Genomic DNA, 26,113 nt, shown 5'->3' on the forward strand with positions numbered 1-26,113 from the left:
TGCCCGTAATAGGAAAATTAAAAGGTCTTTTGGTTCGCCTGTATATTTACAAATAATGTATGGTGAATTTTCTCGCCAATTGATTTGTACCCATGTTACGGTTCCACGTTATGATAATTTCGTAATTTACTCGTCCATCTTATGATATTTTTGTTCTTAAAATTGGAATAGAAAAAGTACCACATCGACTTTTCGAAAAATCGCAGAGACTTTCAGCATTAGATAAATAAATACCTTTGTGCAGAACAGTAAAGTCAGACAAAACAACGTAAGTAGAAGCACAAATTTGTAAATTACAGCAGACACGTGTTTCGGCGTTACAGGGAACGCCTTTTTCAATGCAAAAAAAAAATGAGCTTATGGATATTTTTGCATTGAAAAAGGCGTTCCCTGTAACGCCGAAACACGTGTCTGCTGTAATTTACAAATTTGTGCTTCTACTTACGTTGTTTTGTCTGACTTTACTTTCGGAATTATTATTAGTGAACATAAACTACTCTACAAATCTGTTGAAAACGAGTATAATGTATACGCAAAACTTCTTTATACATAAATACTCTTGAAAAAGTCTGCACAAGCGCACTTTGTCTGGTGGGGTTTTATACTCCGACTTACTCTAATATGGCTCATCAGCTGTACCCTGCATTTTGTTTATAATTAAATGAATAAAGTTTACAACATCACATGAAGATAAAATTTTGTAACTATGTACAGTAGACCCTCGTTTTACGCGGGGTTACGTTCCATAGAAATGCCGCTTAAATCAAAACCACATAAATTAAAACTTATATTACTGTTAAAATAGAAGAATTGTGGCGAAGTGGTAGCGCTTCGCGCTTCCACGCTGCAGGCTCCGGGATCTATCCCCGAGTCGGGCACGGTCGACGCAGCCGTTCATCCCTTCAGTGGGTCGATAAAATGAGTACCAAGCATGCTTGGGAACTAAACCCTGGGGGTTCCGCGTAAGGCTGGTCACCTAAACGGAACATCTGCCTACCACCCTAGAGCCCTTGGTCAGGGAGACTGACCTGGGCACAGTAGGCCTTGGCCCCCATGAGCAGACGTGCCACTGGGTTTGGTTTTTAATTAGTGTTAAAAATTTTTACATCTAAGATTTAGATTCCATAGATGTAAAAAAAACTTCATTCTAGTGATAGATAAATATATGTAATAAGTTTAATGTGTTCTTATTCCGATACATATGCACAACGCGCATAAAAAACACATGAATTGATTTAGTATTTATAAAAAAAGAGTTGGTGTGTGCATCACATGACTTCCTTTTGCTCCAATTTAATGTCATTTCCCCCAATACTGGCAATTTTAACGTGATTCAATAGTTTACTCTCTAAATATCACCACAAGTGGCCAATTTGAAAACAGATTTTAAAAAAAAATCGCAAAATTTGTCGCCAAGTTGGCAACAAAACTTGGCGACCAAAAGACTGGCGATATATCGCCAAGTGTCCGCCAAATTATAACACCACCTGAGTTTACATCGAAATTAACAATGATTTTCCCCCAAAAAGAGGAAAAAGACCCTTTTAGAAACATCCGAATGCAACCAAAACAGGAGGTGCACAGCTGGACCCCACTAGGAGTCTACGTACCAAATTTCATCTTTCTAAGTCTTACCGTTCTTGAGTTATGCGACATACATACGCACATCCGCACATACGCATATACATACATACAGACGTCACGAGAAAATTCGTTGTAATTAACTCGGGAATCGTCATTATGGATATTTCGCGTTTATATACGTTCTTAGGAACTTATCCACGTGTGGTCAAGTGGAAAAAAAAAACTCAATATTCATTCGGGGGTGAGTAAAATTTAAATTAAAGTCGATTTTTTTAGTGAAAATTTTTTCGCGAATACAATACTTCCTTTTTTGTAAAAGGAAGTAAAAAGAGCTAGTTATGATATTCTTTTGAAAGTCATTAACTATTTTTCTGTGTAGTTCTTTATGTGGCATTAAAGCTTCCATGATCACTCGCATCACTTCTATTGACTGTATCTTCCTGCGCTAATAAATCAGAGAGATCATTTGTCAAGGAATGACTCAGGAAATTTTCAATCAAAAAAGCTTTTGATATTGAGTCACCGACGTCAATATTCTCGTTGGTTTTGGCCTCCTTTGTCACTCCTAAAAGCTCTTCTTCAGTGAGTTCTGAACTGTGTGAGTTTAATAACTTTACTTCTGGAAAGAGCTCTGCAGATCATCGCAAAAAATGTCCCCAGTGGACAAAGCTCGCTTATTAGCACGCCAAAATGCAGTTGAATACGCTTTATCTGCAATCTTTGAAGTGTGAATTTTGATCGAAATTTTGTCTATTTGCAATGCTTCATCCGAGTAAAATGAAATAAAGGTGTTAAATCTTAAGCCGCGTATAATCAAATCCGCGTAAAATAAACCCGCGTAAAGCGAGGGTCTACTGTACATGATTAAATTTAGAGTTTAAGTTTATGTCGTCACACGGCAGTCATTTTTAAGTACTCTCTTGATCCAGAATTTTCTATTTACCGAAAAAGGTCCGATCCTCACCACTTAAGTTGTTCGATACTCGACTGTTATAGTAATTTATTTGTCGATAAGTTGACAAAAAATTTAAACATGCATAGCAAAATCTGAAAAATTGAACAACCTCGTTGGTCTTAACTCCGTAAGAAACAAATTTTCAAATAAATGTACCGCCCAGCTAAAACAGAACTTCGTTTCGTTTGGTCAATAGATTATGCTTCATATCTTGCAAGGCATAACATTCATTTATACTAAATAATCAGTATTCACTTAAGGACGACCCTATTAAGTAAAAATTTTACTCTTTGATTTACCATCGCACTTTGAAAAACGCCGTGTGTCTTGTAGCTCTAGATCCTTAAACTGCCGTTTTGAAAGGAAAAGCTCAATATCTTTTTTTTTTTTTTGCATTTTTGTCCTCTATTGTTTTTTAACCTTACTGTACACTAGCGGTACCCGCACGGTTTTTCCCGCATTAGAAAATTAAAACGGCATTTGATTCACCTATATATTTACAATTAATGGATGATGAATTTTTTGCTAATATGCTATGATAATTTGCTCGTCCATGTTAGAATAATTTGTTCGTCCGTGTTATGGTAATTTACTCGTCCAGGTTATGGTAATTCGCTCGGTATTGCTACATAGGAATTAAATCAACCAATGGTGACTTAAAAATGGAATAGAAAAAGAACAAAGTAGAGTTTTCGAAAAATTGCTTCGAGGAGCGCACCCCCATGCTACGACCTAATTCTGCGCCAAATTTCATGAAAATCGACCGATCGGTCTAGGTGCTATGCGGGAAGCAGACATACAGACGTACAGACTTTCAGCTTTATTATTAGGAGAGAAACTTGCATATTTGGTCTCCGCTGAAAATAAAGCACAAAAAAACGTCTGATTCCAACATTTCACTATTGTAAGTATGGAATCCAAAACGCGTTTCTTCTAATATCTCAAAAACTCATTTCTGATAGACTCAAAACAATTTCTGATCTCAAAAACTCATTGCAGATACTTCGTTTTACCTTCCCACAGAAGTAAACTTCTTCATTGCTCTCTATGTTACATAAAAGGCACACTTCCTTTACAAACTATATTTGTATGTAAAATGCTTACTCAAAAAATTCATCAAATAATCAGAAGTTATTACAATTATTTTAAACAACACATCATCATTCATGTACATGTTGGATATTTAATCCCAGCAAAACAATTGAACCGCCATAGCACGGTTCAAACCGGGGGTTGTCAAGTTTTTTTTTTCTCTCTCTCCCTTCTCTTTCATCTTCCCAATTTTTTCTCCTTTTCTTTTTACTTCCTTTTACAAAAAAGGAAGTATTGTATTCGCGAAAAAATTTTCACTCAAAAATCGGCCTTAATTTCCATTTTTCTCACCCCCGAATGAATGTTGAGTTTTTTTTTTTTTTTTTTTTTCGACCCGACCACACTAGAAACGTTCAGACACCCAAAATATCCATTTTCACGGCCCACGAGTTAATTACAACGAATTTTCTAGTGACGTCCGTATGTACGTATGTATGTGAGTATGTGTATATGTATCTTGCATAACTCAAAAACGGTATGTCCTAGAAAGTTGACATTTGGTACGTAGACTCCTAGTGGGGTCTAGTTGTGCACTTTCTCTTTTGGTTGCATTCGGATGTTCCTGAGGGGGTCTTTTGGCCCTTTTTGGGGGGAAATCATTGTTAATTTCGATGTAAACTCAAGTAGTGATATAATTTGTCGGACACTTCGCGATATATCACCATTTTGGTCGCCAAGTTTTGTCGCCAACTTGGCGACAGTTTTAGCGATTTTTTTAATTTGGTTTCCATTTGGCAACTGTTGGCGATATTTAGAGAGTAAACAATTGAATCACATTAAAATTGCCAATAATGTGGAAATGACATTAAATTGGAGTAAAAGGAAGTTATGTGATGCACACATCAGCTCATTTTAATTATGAGGCCATTTTTTTTCCGCGGAAACGAGCTTTTAATACCCTCTATAAGTATATTCCTGAGAACACAATAAATTCTATTCTCAACTGAGATTAAGATTATAAATAGAGAACTCTGATATATAGTGTGCATGTTTGCTAGAAGCACAAATCCTATATGTTATTAGGGTTCATGGTTTTTTATGTTTATGTGCCTTTGAAGCTCAATAAATATAAATTAATAACTTTACCTATTAAAAGAATTGTTTAAAGCGCACATTATCAAATGTTATGCAAAATATCCCATGAAATAGAATATTTTTCAGCAATCGAATAATGTCGTCTTGTTGTAAAATTTATGGATTAACAAGTATTTATTGATATTTTCATCTTTATTTTCAGTCTCTAATACGACAGTGTACAATAGGAATGCTGTCGAATTTGTCTTCAAAAGATTTTCAAGACATAGAAGGTATAAAGGCTTTCATGCTATTTTTCTCCTAATTTTTTATGCCTAATGAATATATGATTAATAAATGCAATTACATTAAGCAGTAAATGATTTTAACCCTTTTCTTTGAATCAATGGAAATACTTTGTTTGAACGAAAAGCATTAAATACAGTGGTGGTAAAAAAAATTGCATCACCCGCGCCGCAAAGGAAAGGAATATCATCCCGACTGCGTTTAACACACAATTAGCATCCCGTATCCCAGATGATTTGGGGATGTATTTTTGATCAATGAGTTGGTGGGTTTCACTTTGTGCAAGGAACAGTAAACGCTCAGGTGTATATTGGCATTTTGGAGGCGAAATTGCTTCCTACTATCCGGGATCACTTTACTTCAGTTCTAAACGTCATTTTCCAGGATGATTCTGCTCCGTGTCATAGGGAAAACTGGTAAGTTACAACTTAAAAACCTTTATCCTACCATTAGACTTAAATTGACATGAGGTTAAGTTTTTTTTTTCCTCTAAACTCACACGCAGGTTCAGAAATGGAAAAGTGAGCATGGGGTCAGCAATTTGCCTTGGCCCGGAAACAGCCCCGATCTACGTAAAAAATTATCTGATTCCTGCTGTTAAATGTTTATTTCATAAGTTTTGCAGAATTTCGCATACATTCATCGTTAATCGGTAGACCAAAACTTCTCACATAATCCCATTGTCGTGAAAATGCGAGGGTGATGCATTTTTTTTTTACCAGCACTGTATATGCTGTTCTTATTATTATCCAATTTGAAAGAAAAAAATGTTAAGAAATATTGTGAAAAAAATAGTTGAGAAATGCTCATTGGGTTGCACTATTTTGAAAGAACAGTTTTTAATAGCAATTTTTTATGTAGTTTTTATCAAGAAAGTCCTCTTTAACAAACGAAATATTTCATAGGAACGTACATTATTGTTTTAAGGTTAAATAAAGAGGTACTTTTCATGACGTAGATGATATCGTGGTATCAGGTACATCGCGCTTTCTTATTAAGAACGATACAACGAAGATGACAGGTTACTACAGTTAACGTGAAATAACGATAGCGTTATTTACAAGTTCTAATTGCTTAGCTATACAGGGCAACATATGCGGGCCAAAGCAACCGCATAAACTCTGCACAGCTAGATTCTTCGTGGGGAGTACATAAAAATTACCTAAAGATGCGTTCCTGTACGAGCCATAGTTTACGAGAAAAATACGAAAAACAAAGAATGACGTCACTGCCGGTGGAAGGAAAAAACACTTTATTGAACATATCAACAGCAGTATACGTACATTACGTATAACAACAAACACGTTGTTGTCGTGTGCCAGCTAGGCTAGCAATTTGGGATGCGTTGCTTCACTTATTCAACTGTACCGTAATTTGGTGTGAAGTCCGACTTCCACAGTACACATGCCATAGGGACCCGTTTATAGGGTAGGCAACCATTCACAGCATAACAACACATTCACACAAAGGAAGGACAAGGACAGGAGAGAGAAAGTACATCTATGCTTGAGCCGGGATTCGAACCCGGGATCACCTCATCGCAGTCAGACTCGTCTGACCACCAGACAAGGCGGGCAGCGACAAATACGTGTAATGACGATTTATACATTGTTGTCTGGAAAGATATGAAAATGCTGTTGTTGATGATGTACTAGAAAAATAGTAAACCCTAGTAAAAATAGTAAACCCTAGTATAAAAAGCACTAGTAAAGATGGATAGAGTAGATTATCATAAAACGTATTTACCACTAAAGGCACTATTTATGCAGCATTTTTCTTGTGTGGCTAACGAAGTCAATCTCAGTGATTAGCCATAATTTTAGTGAAATAAGATGTATCAACGTTTTATTGCACAAAATTTTCAGATTACTGCAGACATGTGTTTTGAGGCTTCAATAAACCCTTTTCCCAATCCAATAGCCGCGTTCACAACACACTTTTTGACCCGGTAAACCCCTGCTCTGGCTCCGCAAAAAAAAAGATTGAAAAATTCCCCGTTTCCATGTAAAAAGCGGTTTTCCCAGAAAGCGATTTTTACCCAGCATCCTTAGCGGCTAGTAGACGAACTTGTTTCGCGTACTGCATTCTGGGTAAAAATTCCGCTTTCACCTGCTTTCACTCCAGAAGCAAACAGGAGTAGAAAGATTCCACATATATCCCGCAAATAACCGGAATGCGGTGAAAAGCAGGTTTTTTCCGGGGTTGAAAATATTTATGGAAACGGACCTAATGAGTCGTGAGTTTTAGGATGAAAAATTATCCGAGACAATCTTTTCTCGGATGACCTTTAGCTTTTCTTGACTTTTCTCGAATGACGTTTCATTCTAAAGCTCGCATTTCATTGCACTGAGAAAGGGATTCCAATGCTTGAAACCCCGAAACGCGAGTCTGCAGCAGTATGCAAATTTTATGCAACAAAGCGTTGTTATATCGTACTAGCATTCCCGTACCCGGCATTGCTCGGGTAATGGAATTAGCAGGGGTTAACAGTGCTTGGTGGACCTAGTTTCGAAAATCCCCTATAATAATTACTTATTACCTATAACTTTTTCTAATTTGGGAAGGATCCCGGGGCCCCTGGACTCCTTACATATATGCCTTTGTCCTTAACCGATCTTTAACTGTTATTAACGATACTTTTAAAGTATTGATTATCTTTGCAAACACAGGCCATCCACATTTTATTGATATACCTATGTTTAAGCAAGAACTTCTTTGTATACAACATTTTTAGTTTTTTTTTTCTGGTGCTAAAATTATTAAACTGCTTGATGAACTGACTTTGGAGCAAGCTACATAACATTGGCCGTGTGAAAAAAAGTCTTCTCTTAAATCGATCCCTGCTACTTTTAATGTCTGTTCTTGTGACTTATTAATGGTTATTGCAAAGCAAACTTTAACAGGAAACTGCACTCTTCTAAATTCAAAAGGATAGTCCGCCTGTGATGATGTTCTTAAAACTTCGTTTCTAGTTTTGAAAAAATGAAAGCAATAGACAGAAACATTATGATTTGACTTGAGAAAAGCCTCGAAGAACCACGTGAGAAACAAAAACAATATCAAATTTATAGTTCGCTATCTACCAAAAGTTGAGATGAAGTACTGAATAATGATTTGAATGGAGGAAAGCCTTCGAAAATAAAGGATTTGAATTCAATGACAGGTTTTAATTTCGCAGAAATTAAGAGGTTTTAATTAATTTCTCCTGAACTAATTGAGATTTCGAAAAATCCTTTCTTAGTGGTTACTTTCGTAATCATGCGGACATGCCTGCCAAATTTCAAGTCTGAAGCTTCAGCGGTTTCGGTTGTGCGTTGATATATATATATATATATATATATATATATATATATATATATATATATATATATATATATATATATATATATATATATATATATATTAGGGTGGTCCTTATTTTCGAAAGTTCATATTTTTTCAAAATTATTTGTAATTTTGTTCAGTTACACCAAAACATTAAAAATACAAAATTTCAGCTCAATCCGATAATATTAACACGTGCCGCATTGGCCTTGAAGTTTCATGCATCTGACTGTCTAACATGCTACGACGAGTCGGCGCCAAGTGCGTTCGAATTCGCTACAAGCGCGACTACAAGTCTCGACAAGTCAATTTTGTTTTTACATATTATTTGTTCAATGCTACATTCGTTTTAGTTTCGTACTTGAAGTGCATAAGAAAAGACGTGCTATATAAGTAATTGATAAAAGTGCTGAAATGTTCACTTTGCGGAACAATATTTATCTAGTTGGAGTGATGAAAAATCAAATCTGCGGTAGTAAATTACCATGTAAACGAGATGTTTTGAGTGTACTTTTTTATAACATGAGAGTGGTAAATTTAAATCTTAATGACAGCAGTGCTTTAGTTATTGATGAAGTGGTCGTTTTTTGGAAAAAAGCAAGAATCCCAGTTCAAAACCGTTCAAACTGTATTTCGAAATTAAAATCTTTGTACGATAATGTCAGAAATTTAGAAAAATCTAAAAATAGAGATACTGAACGGCAGAGAGAAAAAGAAAATGATTTTAAAGAAGCTTTAGACAACCTTTTCGATATTGCCACCTTAAATGCGTTAAATGAGATTAAAATCGCCGAAGATAGAGAATTTTTAATTAAGCAAAGGGAGAAAGGTAGAGTAGGTTGTATGTTGGGAGTAGATATCAAATTATTACGTAAGGAAAAGCGGAAAGAAGAACGCACAGCTGCAGAGTTGAAAAGAAAAGAAGATTTGTTGGAAAATTCTAGTTGTTCGATTGGACATTTTGAAATGGAAGATAAAGAACACGAAGATTCACAGAAAAAAGTGATAAATCAAGACAACAGTGAAGATGACATATATTTCATATCGGAATCTCAACAGGGTCCATCTTCAAACAAGAGAGGACGAAAGACGTTAATGACACCTCGCCTGGCCGCTGCCTTGGACAAATGTAAAGTGAGTGACAGGGATGCAATGCATATTATTTCTGCCGTCCTAGAAGCTCTTAATATAGATATCACCGAGTTTGTTCTCAATAGATCGTCTATCAAAAGAAATAGAGAGATTTTGCGGAAAATAAAATATTCATCAATAAAATCGGTAGGAAATGATGCAAATTTTATTGAAGTGCATTGGGATTCCAAATTATTGCCTGATATCACAAAAAATGAGAAAATTGATCGGCTTCCTGTGATCGCGGTTGGTTTAGATTTTGAACAATTATTAGGAGTACCTGGAATTGCATCATCAGGAGGATCGGAAGTTTGCTCTGCTGTGTTCCATATCACTGATGAATGGAATTTAACCGAAAAAATTCAAGCCTTTTGTTTTGATACTACAGCATCAAACACTGGACGTATAAAAGGAGCTGCAGTTCTGCTTCAACAAAGGTTAGGGCGAGATATTTTGTGGCTTCCATGCCGACACCATATATTTGAGGTCGTTTTGGCTGGTGTATTCACGAGGACAAAAGCAATTGTAACATCCGGCCCTGAAATTGCTCAATTCAAAGCACTTAAAGAAAACTGGAAGAATATTGATAAAATGAAATTTTTAGATTATACCAGCGATGAAGCCGTTTATAATGCACTGAAAGATGTAGCGCCCGAAATTATTTATTTTGTGAAACAGAAACTTGCAGAAGAGCAACCACGTGATGACTACAAAGAGTTTTTGCAATTGACGCTCATTTTTTTGGGAGATAAAACAAATGTGAGTTTTAGGGCCCCCGGTGCATATCATTTAGCGAGATGGATGTCTAAAGCGATTTATTGTTTAAAACTTTTTTTATTTCGCGATCAAATGAAAATGAGAAAGGATAATTCCAAACTGAATGCAGAAATTTGCGTTTTCGTTGTATACTGTTATGTAGAGGCCTGGTTTTCAGCAACGAATACTACAGGAGCTCCCCTAAATGAAATATATTTTTTGAGAAAATTGGTTGAATTTAAAAATATTAATGAAAACATTGCAACCATTGCAATAACAAAATTTTTAAACCATTTATGGTATCTAAGTGAAGATTGTGCTGCCATGGCAATATTTGACGATAGAATTGAGAGAGTTGAAAAAATTAGAATGGCTCAAAAATAATGGAATGTGCAAGTAAAAACATAGAAACTGTGAATGAAAAAGAAGAAGAAAATGAAGAGACAGAAGTCATTGAGAAAAAACTATCGTTGCAAATCCGAGATGTCCAAAATTTTGTTCAAAAAGATCTACCAACTGAATTATTGTCCGCCAATTCACTTCAGTTATTTAAACGATTCGGTATTTGTGCTGAATTTCTTCAGGACGATCCGCTGAATTGGGAAAACAGAGAGGATTATCGCACAGGAAAAAATATCATTTCAACCTTAAAATGTACAAATGATATTGCAGAAAGAGGAGTCAAGTTGACTGAGGATTACAATGAAAAAATGACGAAAAATGAACATCAAAAACAATTTTTGATACAGGTGTGTATAAACAAATTTAATTTTTTGTTATTTTTTTCTTGAACACATTATATAGGCTAGGTTTAGAAAACACATTCAATATTATTTTTTTTTATTCAGGTTGTTCAGGAGTACCGGAGAGAGTTCCCAGTCGCCACAAAAGGAGGCTTACTTAAATCCAAAATATGTATCTGAAGTGGATGTATCATTTCAATAAATAAAAAATATAGTATTAGGATAAACTATATCTTTATTTTACGTTTTCATTTTAATTAGTATGTTTTTATACTAAAATTTAAAAAAAATGCGTAATTTTATGTTTACAGTCGAGCGTACATTGTCGTTCTTATAGGTAATAACTGCCTTACATTGAATCTCACAACTTCAGCGTCGATGCGGCACGTGTTAATATTAACCGATTGAGCTGAAATTTGTTATATTTTCATGTCTTATATAAAGGTACATTCTGGCAAATAATTTCTAAAAAATTCGAAAAAAAATTTTTTTCCTTATAAATAAGGACCACCCTAATATATATATATATATATATATATATATATATATATATATGTTATCTCAGGACATTGATTTTTATATATTAAGATTTTACTTTTCAAGTACAAAAGTATTTATTCAATTCTTAGCCATAAGCTTGTTAGTAATTATTTGTTATGAAGCAGTTGTTTGGTGTGAAAAAGGTGATATATTCGTTTTCATTGAATTTTTAGCCATTATTACGCTTGTGAGTTTGACAATCTGATTTTAATATTTTGAAATTCGAAATAAACATATAACCAAGTCGTTTGCTCTTTGTTAAATATTCTGTTAACAAAAAAAAAAAAAAAAAAGCTTACACCACACCTAATGCATTCATTTTCTGTAAAGAAAGTACGACAATTTTTTTTTTTTTGCCAGTTTTTCTAACCAGAAGATTTTTGTGCCGGTCAAACTTCTTCCCGGTCATTTTCGACCAATCACGTGAACGAACTCGCTTCCAAACCGCCAACATTGAACCGAACCAAATTCGTTACGTGATCTTATAAAAAATGGTATTGAAGTTTATCCGCATCGTGTAAGATAGGAAAAGGTTGAGTCGTGAAATAAAAATATCGTAATTTTTTTATAGGTAAGGAGTGACAGTTTTTTTAACGTGTTTTATTTTACCGTTGATAAACCTTATGGGGGAAAGCATGAATTTTTCACAGCGAAATTATAAATTCTATGATTTTTTTTCCAGTGCATACAAATAGCATTCAATATGTTGATTTTGATGAATACGAGTCATAAATGAAGCAAAGAATTCACACAAAAATATGACTTTGTTCAAGGTTCACAAAAATTCGATTTAATAGTGGACTGTAATGAATGAATTCAGAAGAATTCGCACAAAGAAACTCAAAACACAACTCAAGAATAGTTTCACACTCAGACAAGAAAAAGCACCACAACTCGCACACAGAACACAACACATCAATTCGAAAATCAATCAAAGTGGAAGTATTTTTTAGACTGTTGCCACAACCTTATAAAGTAAATTATGTAAATTAAATTAGGGACAAAAACCATGGAGGGAAAAGTTTTAGCCCCATATAAAGAATAAATTTCACGGACTTCACGGTAATTATATAGAGAAAAAATGATAATCAGCCGTGAAGCCGAACAGCGCATTTTCTTTTCCTCTTCCTTTTTTGTTTTGTTCTCGCTGTACCAAACATACCCCCAGCCTTGAAACCCCAGGGGGCGGGGGTTCAAAACTCACGAAAGGCAAGCACCTGAAATGAGAACACATAAATACAACAAAGAAACTAAAATAGAAACAATTGAAAATGCAGTCTCTAATAAAAGTCACAAAGTCAGTTTAGGGGTAAAGCACAAAGTTTAGAAATTGGTCTCTTTAGTACACCATTTGCAGTCAGTAGCTCTACAACACGCACTCTACTATCTTTTCCTGGGAAAACATGTTGAATCCTACCTAGACTCCAGCGTAGAGGAGGAAGGTTCTCGTTTTTGACTAACACTAAGTCACCTGGTTGAAAGTCACGTTGTAATTTACACCACTTAGGCCTCTGTTGCAACCTACACAAGTATTCATTACTCCAACGTCTCCAAAAATGTTGAAGTATTTTTTGCATGTTTCACCAACGATCAATGTGGCTAATTTTCTCTGTAGTCAAGTCCGGTTCTGGAATGGCACTCATAGATGTCCCAATCAAGAAGTATCCGGGAGTCAGAGCTTCTAACTCATTCGGATCTGGTGAAGCTGGTGTCAGTGGGCGCGAATTTAAACATGCCTCGATTTGCGTAATAAGCGTTAAGAATTCTTCAAACGTTGGTACAACGTTTCCAAGGCATCTCTTTAGATGATACTTGACAGATTTAATTCCTGCTTCCCACAGGCCTCCAAAGTGAGGCGCAGCGGGAGGATTGAAGATCCATTTGATGCTTTCAGATGACAGATAGCCATGAAGATGATCATTTCGTAACATGTCGAACGCCTTTCTCAACTCTTTACTGGCACCCTTGAAATTTGTGCCACAATCACTGTGGATTTCTACGGGCTTGCCTCGACGTGCTATGAACCTCTTCAAAGTTGCTATGAAGGATTTTGTCGTAAGGTCTCCTACTATTTCTAAATGTACTGCTCTCGTAGAGAAGCAAACAAATAGACACACGTAACACTTTGTAATTTTCACTCCTCTGCCAGTTCGATTTTTGATATTGAATGGTCCGGCGAAATCTACTCCTACACGATTAAATGCTCTGCTTGCAGTAACTCTTGAAACTGGAAGATCAGCCATCATCTGATTCGCAGTTTGAGCGCGAATTCTGCAGCAAATAACACATTGATGAGTACACCTTCTAATAGCATCTCTAGCACTAAGAATCCAAAACCTTTGCCGTATAACCGAAAACATTAATTGTGGGCCAGCGTGAAGATAAACTTGATGATAGTAGTTGATGATCAAATTTGTGATATGATGACTCTTAGGTAGAATCATGGGATATTTTCTGTCTTCTGATAAGTTGGAATTTTTAAGTCTTCCACCTACACGCATAATTCCTGTTGAATCTAAAAATGGTGTTAAACTTAAAAGCTTACTTGATTTCAGAGGTTTCGCAGATTTTAAACAGTTCAACTCCTCGGAAAATGCTGATTGTTGAACAATTTTAATAATCGCTGATGTACTTCAAGACTTCCTCTGCTGATAAATGGCTCTGAAGACGATTCTCAGGTAGAGTGGAACAGTTATTTTTGAATCTCATACACCATGCTACTACTCTGCATAGCTTTAACCACGATGAATATTTTGTAATTAATTCTGGCTCTTGAAATTTTGACACACAAGAATTGTAGCCTTTCTTCTCCTCCTTGAGCACTGTTTCACTTACGTTTGAGTCAATGACTACCTTTGGTTCAGTAATTTCAATAGGTTGTTTGAGCCATTGAGGTCCGTGCAACCACAATGAACTCCTCAAAAACTCTGATGGTAGCTTTCCTGTAGTTCCACAGTCGGCTGGATTCTCTGCTCCAGCTACGAATTTCCACGAAACACAAGGATTTGCATCTTGAATTTTGGCTACACGATTTGCAACAAATGGTTGCCAGCGACGTGGTTCAGAGTTAATCCATGACAATGCGACACGCGAATCTGTCCAAGCATAGATATGATCAAAGGGAATTTCAATATGGGTACAAACAACTTGTAAAAGGTTTGATAACAGTAAAGCAGCACAAAGCTCAAGCCGCGGAAGAGACTGAGACTTCAGCGGTGCTACTCTAGTTTTTGCAGATAAAATATTTACTTGCACTTCCTGATCACTTGAAGATTTTACATATATCACTGCACAATAGGCCTTCTCTGAAGCGTCAGAAAACCCATGAATTTCTATAAGAGATGGACTGGAACACAAAACAAAACGCGGAATTTGAAGAGTTGATAGCTGTGGTAGTTCTAAATAAAATCTTCTCCACTTTTCTTCACATTTTTTACCAATAGGTTCATCCCAACCAATATCGTAATTCCATAACTCTTGAATTAAGATTTTGGCGTACACAATCACAGGTGCTAACCATCCCATAGGATCAAAAATTTTCGCAATCTCAGAAAGAATATTTCTCTTAGTGCATGGCTTCTCGATATCAATGGAGTCAGTGAAATGAAACGTATCTGTAGATGGTTGCCACTGAATTCCTAAAACCTTAACTCTTGTGTCACAATTGATCTCTACAGAAGTATTATTTTCTCTAAACCTTTCGGGAATGCCCTCTAAAACATTTGGCACGTTTGAAAGCCATTTTCTCAGCGTAAAACCTCCCTTCAACATAATCTCAAACATTTGTTTGGCCACGAGTTTGGCTGTTTCTTCACTTTGGGCTCCTGAAAGAAGGTCATCAACGTAAAAATCACGAATAGCAACGTCAGTCGCTAAGGGAAAGTTGTCCTTTTCATCTAAAGCTAACTGTTTCATTACTCTTGTAGATAAAAATGGGGCGCTCGCAGTTCCATATGTAACCGTTACTAATCTGTAAGATTTTAAAGGTTCATTTGAATTTTCTCGCCACAAAACTCTTTGCCAGTTCCTATCTTCTGGATGCACTCTAATTTGCCGAAACATTTTTTCTACATCTGCGCAAAAGACTACTTTATACGTTCTAAAGCGAAGGAGAATAGGGAAGAGTTCTTGTTGAATTCTTGGCCCTGTCATCAAAAGATCATTCAACGAAAGGCCTGAGGTTGATTTCGCAGAAGCATCAAAAACGACTCTTAATTTGGTAGTAGAACTCGATTCTTTTACTACACCATGATGGGGTAAATAATAGGATGAATCACTAAACACCTCGTTATTAGGGACCATTTCCATGTGTCCTAAGCTATAGTATTCACTCATAAAGTTCTTGTACTGCTCGTGCACCTCAGGCTTAGATGATAATGATTTCTCCAACGATTTAAATCTGCAAACTGCTGCTTGTCTAGACTCACCAAGCAACTCTGGAGATGAATGGAAGGGTAATTTTACCGTATAAATACCGCTTTTATCTCTCGAAAATGTAGATAAAAAATGATTCTCACAGTCTTGTTCTAGTTCAGTTAAACTAGAAATTTCAGGCACAGAGTCTAATTTCCAAAAATTAGTTAGCATCTCTTGTGTTTCTAACTGAATATTATTCACTTGAATAGTATGATTCCCCGTCGCAGGAAAGCTAACACTACCTGAAATAATCCAGCCTAAATCAGAGCGAGATGCATACGGCATATTTTCGCCTCCCTTGATGGTTTCTCCTCTGAACATTGGCATGGAAATGTCTACTCCTAATAGAATATCAATTGGTCGACTTTTAAAAAATGTTGGATCTGCTAAAGTGAGATCGCTAAATTGTTCAACAAACTCTTTACTCAAAGTTATATGTGGTAATTCTCCAATAATTTTGTTTATCACAAATACGGGAGTGGTGAATGATAACTTATTAGTGAAATGTGGGACAAATTTGATTTCTGAAATTCCATTAGTTTTAGCATCTGATGATCCAAGGCACGATATGAGAAATTTAGCTTTTTTTCTAGATAAGCCTAACCTCTGTAAACAATCCTCAGTTATGAAGCTGGCTTGGCTACCAGGGTCGAGTAACGCTCGACAAAGTTGCAATTCTCCAGAAGAATCTACTACCTTGATGATTGCAGTACACAATAATACCTGCCCATGATAGTTAAAATCAGAAACACAAGAATTTATAGGCACAGAAATATTTTCATGCATCGATGAATCTCCGATTTTGTTTTGATCACTGTATGATACAGCTGTTGATTGTGGAACAAATACCTTAGCACTGGCTGATAATGTATTTGAATTACTCACACCTTGATAATTAACTTCAGAGTTGTTCTCAAACTGATTATAATGAAGCAAGGTGTGATGATTTTTAGCACATTTTTTACATTTATAAACACTCTTACACTGCGATACTCTGTGATTTGAAAGTAAACAATTGAAGCACACATTATTTTTCTTCACAAAATTAACACGGTCTTGAACACTTAAATTCAAAAATTTATTACACTTAATTAAAGAATGCTTAGCCTTGCAATAAACACAAAGTGAATGGATCTCTGATGTGAATGTTGACACCTTTTGATGAACATTTAGCTTTTTGTTGCCCTGTTGTTTACTAGTTTGCAGTGTCCTTGAATGAGATTTTAAAAATTCTAATAATTCATCCAGTTTTGGAATACTATCTCCTTCCATTGAACGTTCCCACCAACCTCTTGTATCTGGGTCTAATTTAAATTGCACGATAAACATTAATAGAGTGTCAGAAAAGCTCTCTATTTTGAACTGTAAAGTCTCGAAAGACCGAATACATTCTCTTACACTATCCACCAAACTTAAAATTTGTGAAGAATTTTCCGATTGCAATGAAGGTAAATACAACAACTTCCTTACTAAAGCACTCATAAGTTCTCTTTTATGCGAAAATCTTTGTGAAAGTAACTCCCACGCTATAGTAAAATTTGCATCAGAAATCGGAAGTGATTGCACAATTTTTAACGCTTCACCTTTTAAAGAACACTTTAAATACTGTAATTTCTGCCCGCCGGATAATTTCTCATTATTCGAAATCGCTGCGTTAAAAAGGTCACTAAATGACAACCATTCTTCAAGATTACCACCAAAACTCGGCAGAGTTAATTTTGGTAGTTTTATATCAGCTGCCTCGGAACATTTACTTTCATTTTTTACAACAACAGAACTGTTCTTAGAAATGGCTCTAGAGACTACAAGAAGTAATTCGTCAATTATATCGCATTGACCTTGTAGCTCAGTAATATAAGAATCAAGTTCCGATTCTTCAGACAAATCAAAAATATTATTGAACACAGAAGTAATATCTTCACTAGATTTTTGAATTTTTATTTTGAAGAATTCCAATTCTGTGGAATCTGCACAATCAATACTACTGTTAATTTTCTCCCTTAATTTTGTTAAACTGGCTTTAACTGCAGTTTTTCTTTTTTTCAAGGCTTTAAGATCCATTCTCACTCACAAATAAATGGAACAAACTCACCCTCGTTGATGCATAAAATCTCCGGCTCCGTCGGTCCAAAAATAAATATGATGAATACGAGTCATAAATGAAGCAAAGAATTCACACAAAAATATGACTTTGTTCAAGGTTCACAAAAATTCGATTTAATAGTGGACTGTAATGAATGAATTCAGAAGAATTCGCACAAAGAAACTCAAAACACAACTCAAGAATAGTTTCACACTCAGACAAGAAAAAGCACCACAACTCGCACACAGAACACAACACATCAATTCGAAAATCAATCAAAGTCGAAGTATTTTTTAGACTGTTGCCACAACCTTATAAAGTAAATTATGTAAATTAAATTAGGGACAAAAACCATGGAGGGAAAAGTTTTAGCCCCATATAAAGAATAAATTTCACGGACTTCACGGTAATTATATAGAGAAAAAATGATAATCAGCCGTGAAGCCGAACAGCGCATTTTCTTTTCCTCTTCCTTTTTTGTTTTGTTCTCGCTGTACCAAACAGATTTATTACAATACTATTTTGCATCTTATTGAAATACTTAATTATTATATTCTATATTTATTGCAGATGATTTGGATCAAACCATATGCTCTTTCTTAACCTGCGAGAAATATTGGGACGACTTTGATTCTCGTGTAAGTAAACAGATTTCATAATAAAATGTACCATACTAGGAGGCTCTACCCCCTGCTCGCTGTCGCTCATCAACCCCCAAAGATTGCTTAGCAATCTTATTTGATTCACAAAGATTTAAATCGTCTATTAACAAGACTCAGATTAAAAAACGTGGTACTGTCTGGCTTTCACGAGAAAAGCTCCCGCCGTCAAGTCTGAGCCCGTCTACTGCCATAGAAACGGACTTCATTCATTTTCTTCAAGGGTTCGCAGGAAGGCTTTTTGGAGGAATTTCGTCACTCGTCTGCTCGCCTTTGTGCAGGGTTTTTCCAACTTTAAGCTTCCCTTGAAAAAATGAGACAAACCTCGTTGTTATGGCAGTTGACAGACATTTCGGCGATGGCTCTTCTCGTGATGGTCGGACAGTACAAAATCCGTTTTGAGCAAAATACAAGTCCCCCCCCACCCCTCCACTTCACTTAGAAAATGGAATTTAAGTAAAGAGCTCATAAATAGAAAACAATCCTGCTCCCACTCGAAGACAAATAGAATTTGATAGAAATATGCATAACCGAGGAATTGAAAAAAAAAAAAAAACTCTTTGAAGAGCTTCCTATTTCGGTTCCCAAACTAACTGCACCAACGTGCACAGCTATAGGCGCTAAGGGGCTCCTGAGCGTTTCAAAACTGCAGTTTTGTGCGTTTGAAAAGCCGATTTCAAATTCGTAGTCTTTAATAATAAATTTTTCTCTTTTGCTCCGTGCTTGAATTGAGTTTAGCCGAGGACTTTTCGCTTTAAATAGAAACTCTTATATCTATTTTCAGTAAGCTACCGCCCTATAGCCAAGGCTGAGGCAGAAATACATGAAACACACTGCCAGCTCAGTCATTCCAGCCGAGGATTGCAGTTTCGTGCTTATTAGCACTCATCAGCCCGGCTTAGGAATTGACTGAGCTGGAGATGGAAAACCTCTTAAGGAAACCAAGACTGCCAAACAAACTGGTAGCTAATATGGAACTAGCACAGACCAGGCGAGTGACCGAAACAATGGTTTGGTTCGACTCAAAGATTGAAGGCAAGACAGGTATTTTCAGTAAATTACCGCCGTATAACCCAGTCATTACCCCTATAGTTCCATATTAGCTACCAGTTTGTTTGGCACTCTTGGTTTCCTTAAGAGGTTTTCCACCTCCAGCTCAGTCAATTCCTAAGCCAAACTGATAAGTCCTAATAAACACGAAACTGCAGTCCTCGGCTGGAATGACTGAGCTGGCGGTGTATTTCATGTCTTATATCTATTGTTCTAATTAGAAAATTGCAACAAATTTTATTTGATGCATAAAAAAAATATCTTTCGAACGACATCGAATGTTAAGGGGTGTGGGAAATCTTTCATCCCTTTAATAGGCACTTAATGGGAAACTTTAGCCGCAAAAATAAATTACAAAAAAAAAACTAATTTGAATTAAAAAAAAAAACAGGTGCAAACTTCTAGGGGTCGAAGTAATTTTGTTCAAAATGTCAAGGCTGTAGGTGCTATGGGGTCTTCTGGGCGCAGGCCCGCCAAACGCTGGTTTTTACTATGGTATTGACTTTACTTCTTAATCGATTTCAAAAAAAGAAGGTTATGATTTCGTATTGCGGCTTTTTATGTGTGTTTTCAAAGTATTCCAACACGACTGGACCGATTTGATTTTTTTTTTGGGGGGGGGGGGAGGGTATACTTCCCAGATGGTCCCATTGTAATTTGCCTGGATCTGATTAGGGGTCTCAGAGAAATCCAAGAATCTTTAAATTTCATACATCATGGTCACGTGGTGTTGCTGTGATCGGTGTATTTTCACACCAAAGGTTTTGGCTTTCTCTTGAACGATATTTAATTCTCGCGGCACATGGATGATTAATTTTCTCAACGCCGCGCCGCATGGTAATTTTTTATTATAGGTGTTACTAATGTATTTATTACTGAGTAGCAAAGCAGTAAATTAAATATATTTTGCTACTTTAATAGTTGAATCAATTACCTTAATGTTTTATTTACTAATAAATAACTTTATTTAGGCACTAAAATATAAAGTTCTTTATTTAATATTCCAATTTTTAAATATATTTATTGTTCATTTGAGGGGGAATTGAATACAGAACACCCCTCCCCCACGATTTAATTTATATTCTTTAATAATATACATTGTAACTGTGTATGATTTCAGAAGTTCGACCAATATTCCGGATTTACTATTTCACGATGCCGCCAGTTCAATTTGAAATTAGGGTTATATTAATTAGCAGGCTTCAAAAAAAGGAGGAGGTTCTGAACTCGTCGGATTTGTTTTTCCTTTGTACAATGTTCCATAAATACTCGAAGACACCTGTACCCAGGGCGTGCACAGGGAAGGGGGAGGGACACCTGTTGACCCGAGTCTTGGAGGGGGCCCAATATTTTTGTAACTAACGGTGAAATATAGGGGTAAACAATATGGAGAGGGGCCCGGAAAAGTCATTTGTGATGGGCTCCGAAATTTCTGAGCACGCCCCTGCGTGTATCGATAAGGAAAAGTCTTTTTTTGTTTGAAACAGCATAGTTCCTCGGCGTCTAATGTTAATCAAGTTCAGGTTTGATGAAATTGAGGGAAATCTTCAAATATCATACTCACATTTAAATCAATTTGTACTTTATTAACTTTGTATATCGTCTCATTTAGTGAACCGGTTTTTATGCTTTTTTTTGTTTAGTGGTGGTCCAACTTAGGTTCCAAATCTTTGATTTACCATATTTGTTCTTTAGGGAAAAGTTAGGGGTAAAACAATAAATTTCATGCAATTTCCCTCACAAACGATTAAATATAAAACCCATTGATAAACAAAAGCCATAAAACAAAGGTTTTTAATTTTTTTTACCTATAGTCAAAGAAAGTTCTAAAAATATATATTATTAAGAGTAGGATCAGGTGTTGGGTAAAATGGGTAGTGGGGTAAAATGGGTAGTCAAAATATATGGTTTTAAAAACAAATATTTTAAATTAAATATGCATTTTTTTTTTTTTTTGAGTGGAACATTATAATTGGCTGTTCTGCATTCTGTTTCACAAAATATATTTTTAGAATAGATTATTTTTTAGTGAGAGGTAACACTTTAAATTGAAGCAGATAAATTCAAGCCGCATGTTGTCTGCTTAAACTTCTATCTCCAGCTCCTGATTTTTGAGAAATTTTTATTACTGTGTCATAATATCTTTAGTTGGACATTTTTGTTGCTGCTTCAAATTACAGGGAAGGAAAAAAGAAATTTTTTTCTATTTTTAATCTCATATTTTGAAAATGGGGTAAAATGGGTATATGGTTAGGCTTCTCATTCCAGCAAGTTGTTTTAAAAGATACAACAGCATATTTTCCTTTAAATGAATATTAATTCATTTGTGGTTAATTTAAAATAATTGAAACATAAAAGTATGCAATGTCATGACTTTCAGATGGATGAAGACAGTTGGAATTTTCCGAAACGCTCGCCGTGTTATTTACACTACTAAAAAGCAAAAAAATAAATTATTTTAAATATTAAAAAAAAAAATACCGCCTTCAAAAAATACCCAGGAACTAAAAAGCAAAAAATAACTAATTACACTTACATTCTATTTCCTACCAAATTATAGAAATGAAATTTATTTTACAATTCCAGTACAAAAATCAACTAAACTAAACACCGAATTATAAAATAAACACTGATTTAAATTATTATACGATGAATTATTTTAAATACCTAACTAATTATGTACGATCTCTTAATTTTTAATAACCTTTTGAAGTCGGGGCCTCTGACTTAGGAGGACTTTATTTATTCATTTAAAACCGAGTAGGTTTAGTTTTAAAGACTAATTTCGCGTATAGTTAAATTAGTGTTTAATTCAGGATTCGGTGGGTTGTCAGTTACGTTATGTAGTTGTTTATAGGAGGCCCCGACTTCAAAAAGTTATTAAAAATTAAGAGATCGTATATAATTAGTTAGGTATTTAAAATAATTCATCATATAGTAATTTAAATCAGTGTTTATTTTATAATTCGGTGTTTAGTTTAGTTGATTTTTGTATTGGAATTGTAAAATAAATTTCATTTCTATGTTTGGGTAGGAAATAGAATGTAAGTGTAATCAGTTATTTTTTGCTTTTTAGTTCCTGGGTATTTTTGAAGGCGGTTTTTTTTATTTAAAAGTAATTTATTTTAATGTATAGAGATTACCTTGATGCGATAAAATCATTAAAACTATACCAATTTTTTAATTAATTTTTCCCCTTTTTTTTAGCTCTTTTCAAAAAAGTAAATTGCAAGCAATCGAAATAGTTCTTAGTTTTTGCTTGAACATTACAACCACATTTGAATATGTCAGTCTAGTTCCCTCTAAAGCATGTTACCATCTTCTTTGTTACACAGTCCTCATGACTAATTTACTACACTTTGCCATGGCCTTTTAATCGCTTTGTGATTGATAGATAACGAGTTGCATGATTCAGTGCTATTGCTTGAAAGTCATGTCTCCTGATAAAAAATATTATCATTTGCTTTTTTCACATACAAAAAATAATTATTGTTTTATCTTTTCTTTTTTTGGGGGTGAATGAATTTTCTTTGTAGGGGAGATAGGAGGCTAGTGTGACACTTTTGATATTTAAGTAAGATTTGAACTGAAGTGAAAGATTTAGTGTATCATATAATTAAAGTAAACAATTAGTAATGTATTTATGAAATTATTGCTAACATTATTAACGTTTTTCATAATATGAGACAAATTTTGCGTGACCTCGAAATTTGCCACAACTTGCACCATAGCGCGGGGTTAGTAATGACATGCATGGGGCATATTGTAACACATACAAATACATTGCAACAAGTAAAAATTACGTACGAAAGACAATTAAATGAGATATTTTAAATCAAGAAGGAGAAATTTATTCATTTATAACGTTTTTAAAGTAGCAAAAATACTTTCAGGATATTTACTAACAACAATTTTGTAAAAGAAATGGAAGTAAAATAATAAAATTGCTTACACTTATAAATTCTTTTTTAGAGACATTTAAAAAATCTGTGTTAATCGGTAAAGAAATAAAACGTAGCTCAAAACTATTCTATGGCCATATTGATCTTTGTCTCGGTACCACGTGTTAGCCCATATCCATTGTCACAACGTATGCCTCCTCCACTTCATCGCAACTAACCACGCGTTACACCTTTTTGAACATTCATTAGTTTCTGAAATGATTAACAAATGAAATACACAGAATAAAAGCTTAAAACATAAGCATTAAATAATAACAGAAAAGTTTAGATACCTCGGTATCCTTAGTGGCATCATGGAAAATTATGACTTTTAGAAATACAGCTAGGGTTTTTACATTTTATACAGTTTGCTTACGTTCGACGAGCACGACCGGCAGCGACCGGTTAGTTAATCACGTGACAGCTAATGATCACGTGCTCTAATCAACCAATCAACTGCTTAGAATGGTAGCCGATGCGGTAACCGGTTGATCATAGACCGGTGAGGTTTGTCGAACGCAAGGTTTTAAACTATAAAGTAAAAATTCGGAAAAAAAAGAGTGTTGAAAAATTTAAAAAACTAATGTTTCAAAATCTGACTTCAGTTTTTGAAATCAAAAACTAATTTGTCTAAAGCAAATTCGTTGTTTTTTCCCTTGTTTTTTTAGTTTTTAATATGACGTCATTAGTCTGCAACATTGATAAAATACGATCGAATCCATAGAAAAAAGCATAATTAATTTCTAAATGTGAGTAATTATTTAATTCATCTTCATATCCTTACTTTCATTATGAAATGGGAGATTTGAACTGTGTTAAACTAGTTTTCAAACATTAGAGTGATGTGCTTTTGTGGAAACATACGTGAAGCAGAATTTAAAATAAATAAATAAATAAGAAAAATAAAGTATTACTAGTTACGTTGCCCGGCTTTGCACGGTCTACCTCGAAGATAAAAGTTATGTCAAGTGACGTGTTCAACAATCAGGCTTGAAGAAAAAAATCAGTAAAATCTGCAGATTTCAGAAAAAATAACCAAAAAGTAAACATTTTAAATCCCCCGATTACAGGAGAAGCCTTTAAAACAAAACCCAGAATTTTATTTGCTCATATTCGGGAAAAAAATGGCAACATATCTTTCGTCTCAATGATTTTCTTCACGCTATAAATTTTAATAAAAGCATTGTTGCTGAAAGTTTATCTGAAGCACTGAATAATATTTTGAATGGAGGAAAGCCTTCGAAAAATAGGAATTTTATGTCGAAATCTATGTGTCATAATTAATATAGTTTTTAATTGATATCTCTGCTAATTATTATCGTAGGATTATGTTAAATAGCCCAACATAAAGACGGGAAGATTATGAATCCATCGATACCTGGTTCGATGATCAGTTCAATGTCGTTTGGGAAAAGTAATGTGGACATACATACATAGTTACATACATAGATACACAACGCTCAGTTTTTAATTACGTAAGATGATTAGAAATTCTTTCCTCATTTTTAGCGTCAACAGCAGTATATTTTCTTGAAAAGAAAGGTTATACTTCTTTTCAATCACCTCCAAGTTTGAATAACATTTGATATTTTTAGAATTCTTTTTAATTCCTATTTTCAACATCCTGAGACACGTGTCTTATTTTATACTTCTCAAAAAAAGAGAAAAGTGTCTAAAAATAATTCAAGCTTATACATTTTATGCCTAAATCTATATTCAAGAGTTCAATTGAGGCAGAGATTTAAAAAAAAAAAATCATGAAAACTATGAATAAACCCCGTAAAAAATTATTTATAAGGAGTGTTATGGGAGAGAAAAAAACATGCATAATACTATTTTAAGTTATTAAGAGCTCTTTTAAGGGTATACTATTCTAAGACGACTTAATGGTAAATTTATTTATCTAAAAGAGTTGCATTTATGCATTGAAAAAAAATTAATAAGTGATTATATTTTCTAGGTTCACAATGTTCCAGTAGTCATACTAGCTATCTTCGGACTGATAATAACCAGTTTATTCTGCTTCTGTTATTACGGAACATGGGTCTTAATTGAGTGAGTAGTGAAAGTTTTCTTTTCTTTATTTTTTTTAATGTTTAACCATGATATTACAGCTTACCAGGAAACCGTACGATAGTGTAAAAATGAAAAAAAAATTCAAAGGAACATTTTTAGTACAATAACTGTGTAGGCGATTTTTTTTTTTTTTTTTTTTTGCAACTTTTCTATGATAAATTGCCAATTGTGTTGTCTTGAGTGTTTTTTTTTTTTTTTCATATCCTTTAAAGCTTACAAGGGTTGCCGTAAGATTTGAATGTGTTAGCGTCACAAAATGTCGCCAAGCGGAAATGTCGCCAGCCCGGGGATTATACTAAAGCTGTTCAAAATCTGAATGAGTAGCATTTGAAAAAAAAAAATTTTAAACATGGTTTTGGAAGCCTAAATTTTTTGCCCTCGTATCTCCATTATCGAAATATGAGGTCGTAAAATCTGCGAAATTTTAAAAAAGTCGCCAAGTT

The 26,113-nt window shown here is 34.7% G+C and overlaps 1 protein-coding gene across 1 annotated transcript in view; it reads left to right on the plus strand.

The window, feature by feature from the left end:
* Window positions 1-25,653, plus strand: part of LOC129226229 (uncharacterized) — an 80,753-nt gene extending 55,100 nt beyond the window's left edge. Inside the window, exons 5-7 of the mRNA XM_054860828.1 lie at window positions 4,869-4,938; window positions 18,515-18,582; window positions 25,555-25,653. Of these exons, the coding sequence (XP_054716803.1) occupies window positions 4,869-4,938; window positions 18,515-18,582; window positions 25,555-25,653 (237 nt within the window). The remainder of the gene's footprint in view (window positions 1-4,868; window positions 4,939-18,514; window positions 18,583-25,554) is intronic.
* Window positions 25,654-26,113: the final 460 nt, after the last annotated feature.

The sequence above is a fragment of the Uloborus diversus genome, chromosome 7, assembly GCF_026930045.1.
Source record: "Uloborus diversus isolate 005 chromosome 7, Udiv.v.3.1, whole genome shotgun sequence".
NCBI lineage: Eukaryota > Metazoa > Arthropoda > Arachnida > Araneae > Uloboridae > Uloborus > Uloborus diversus.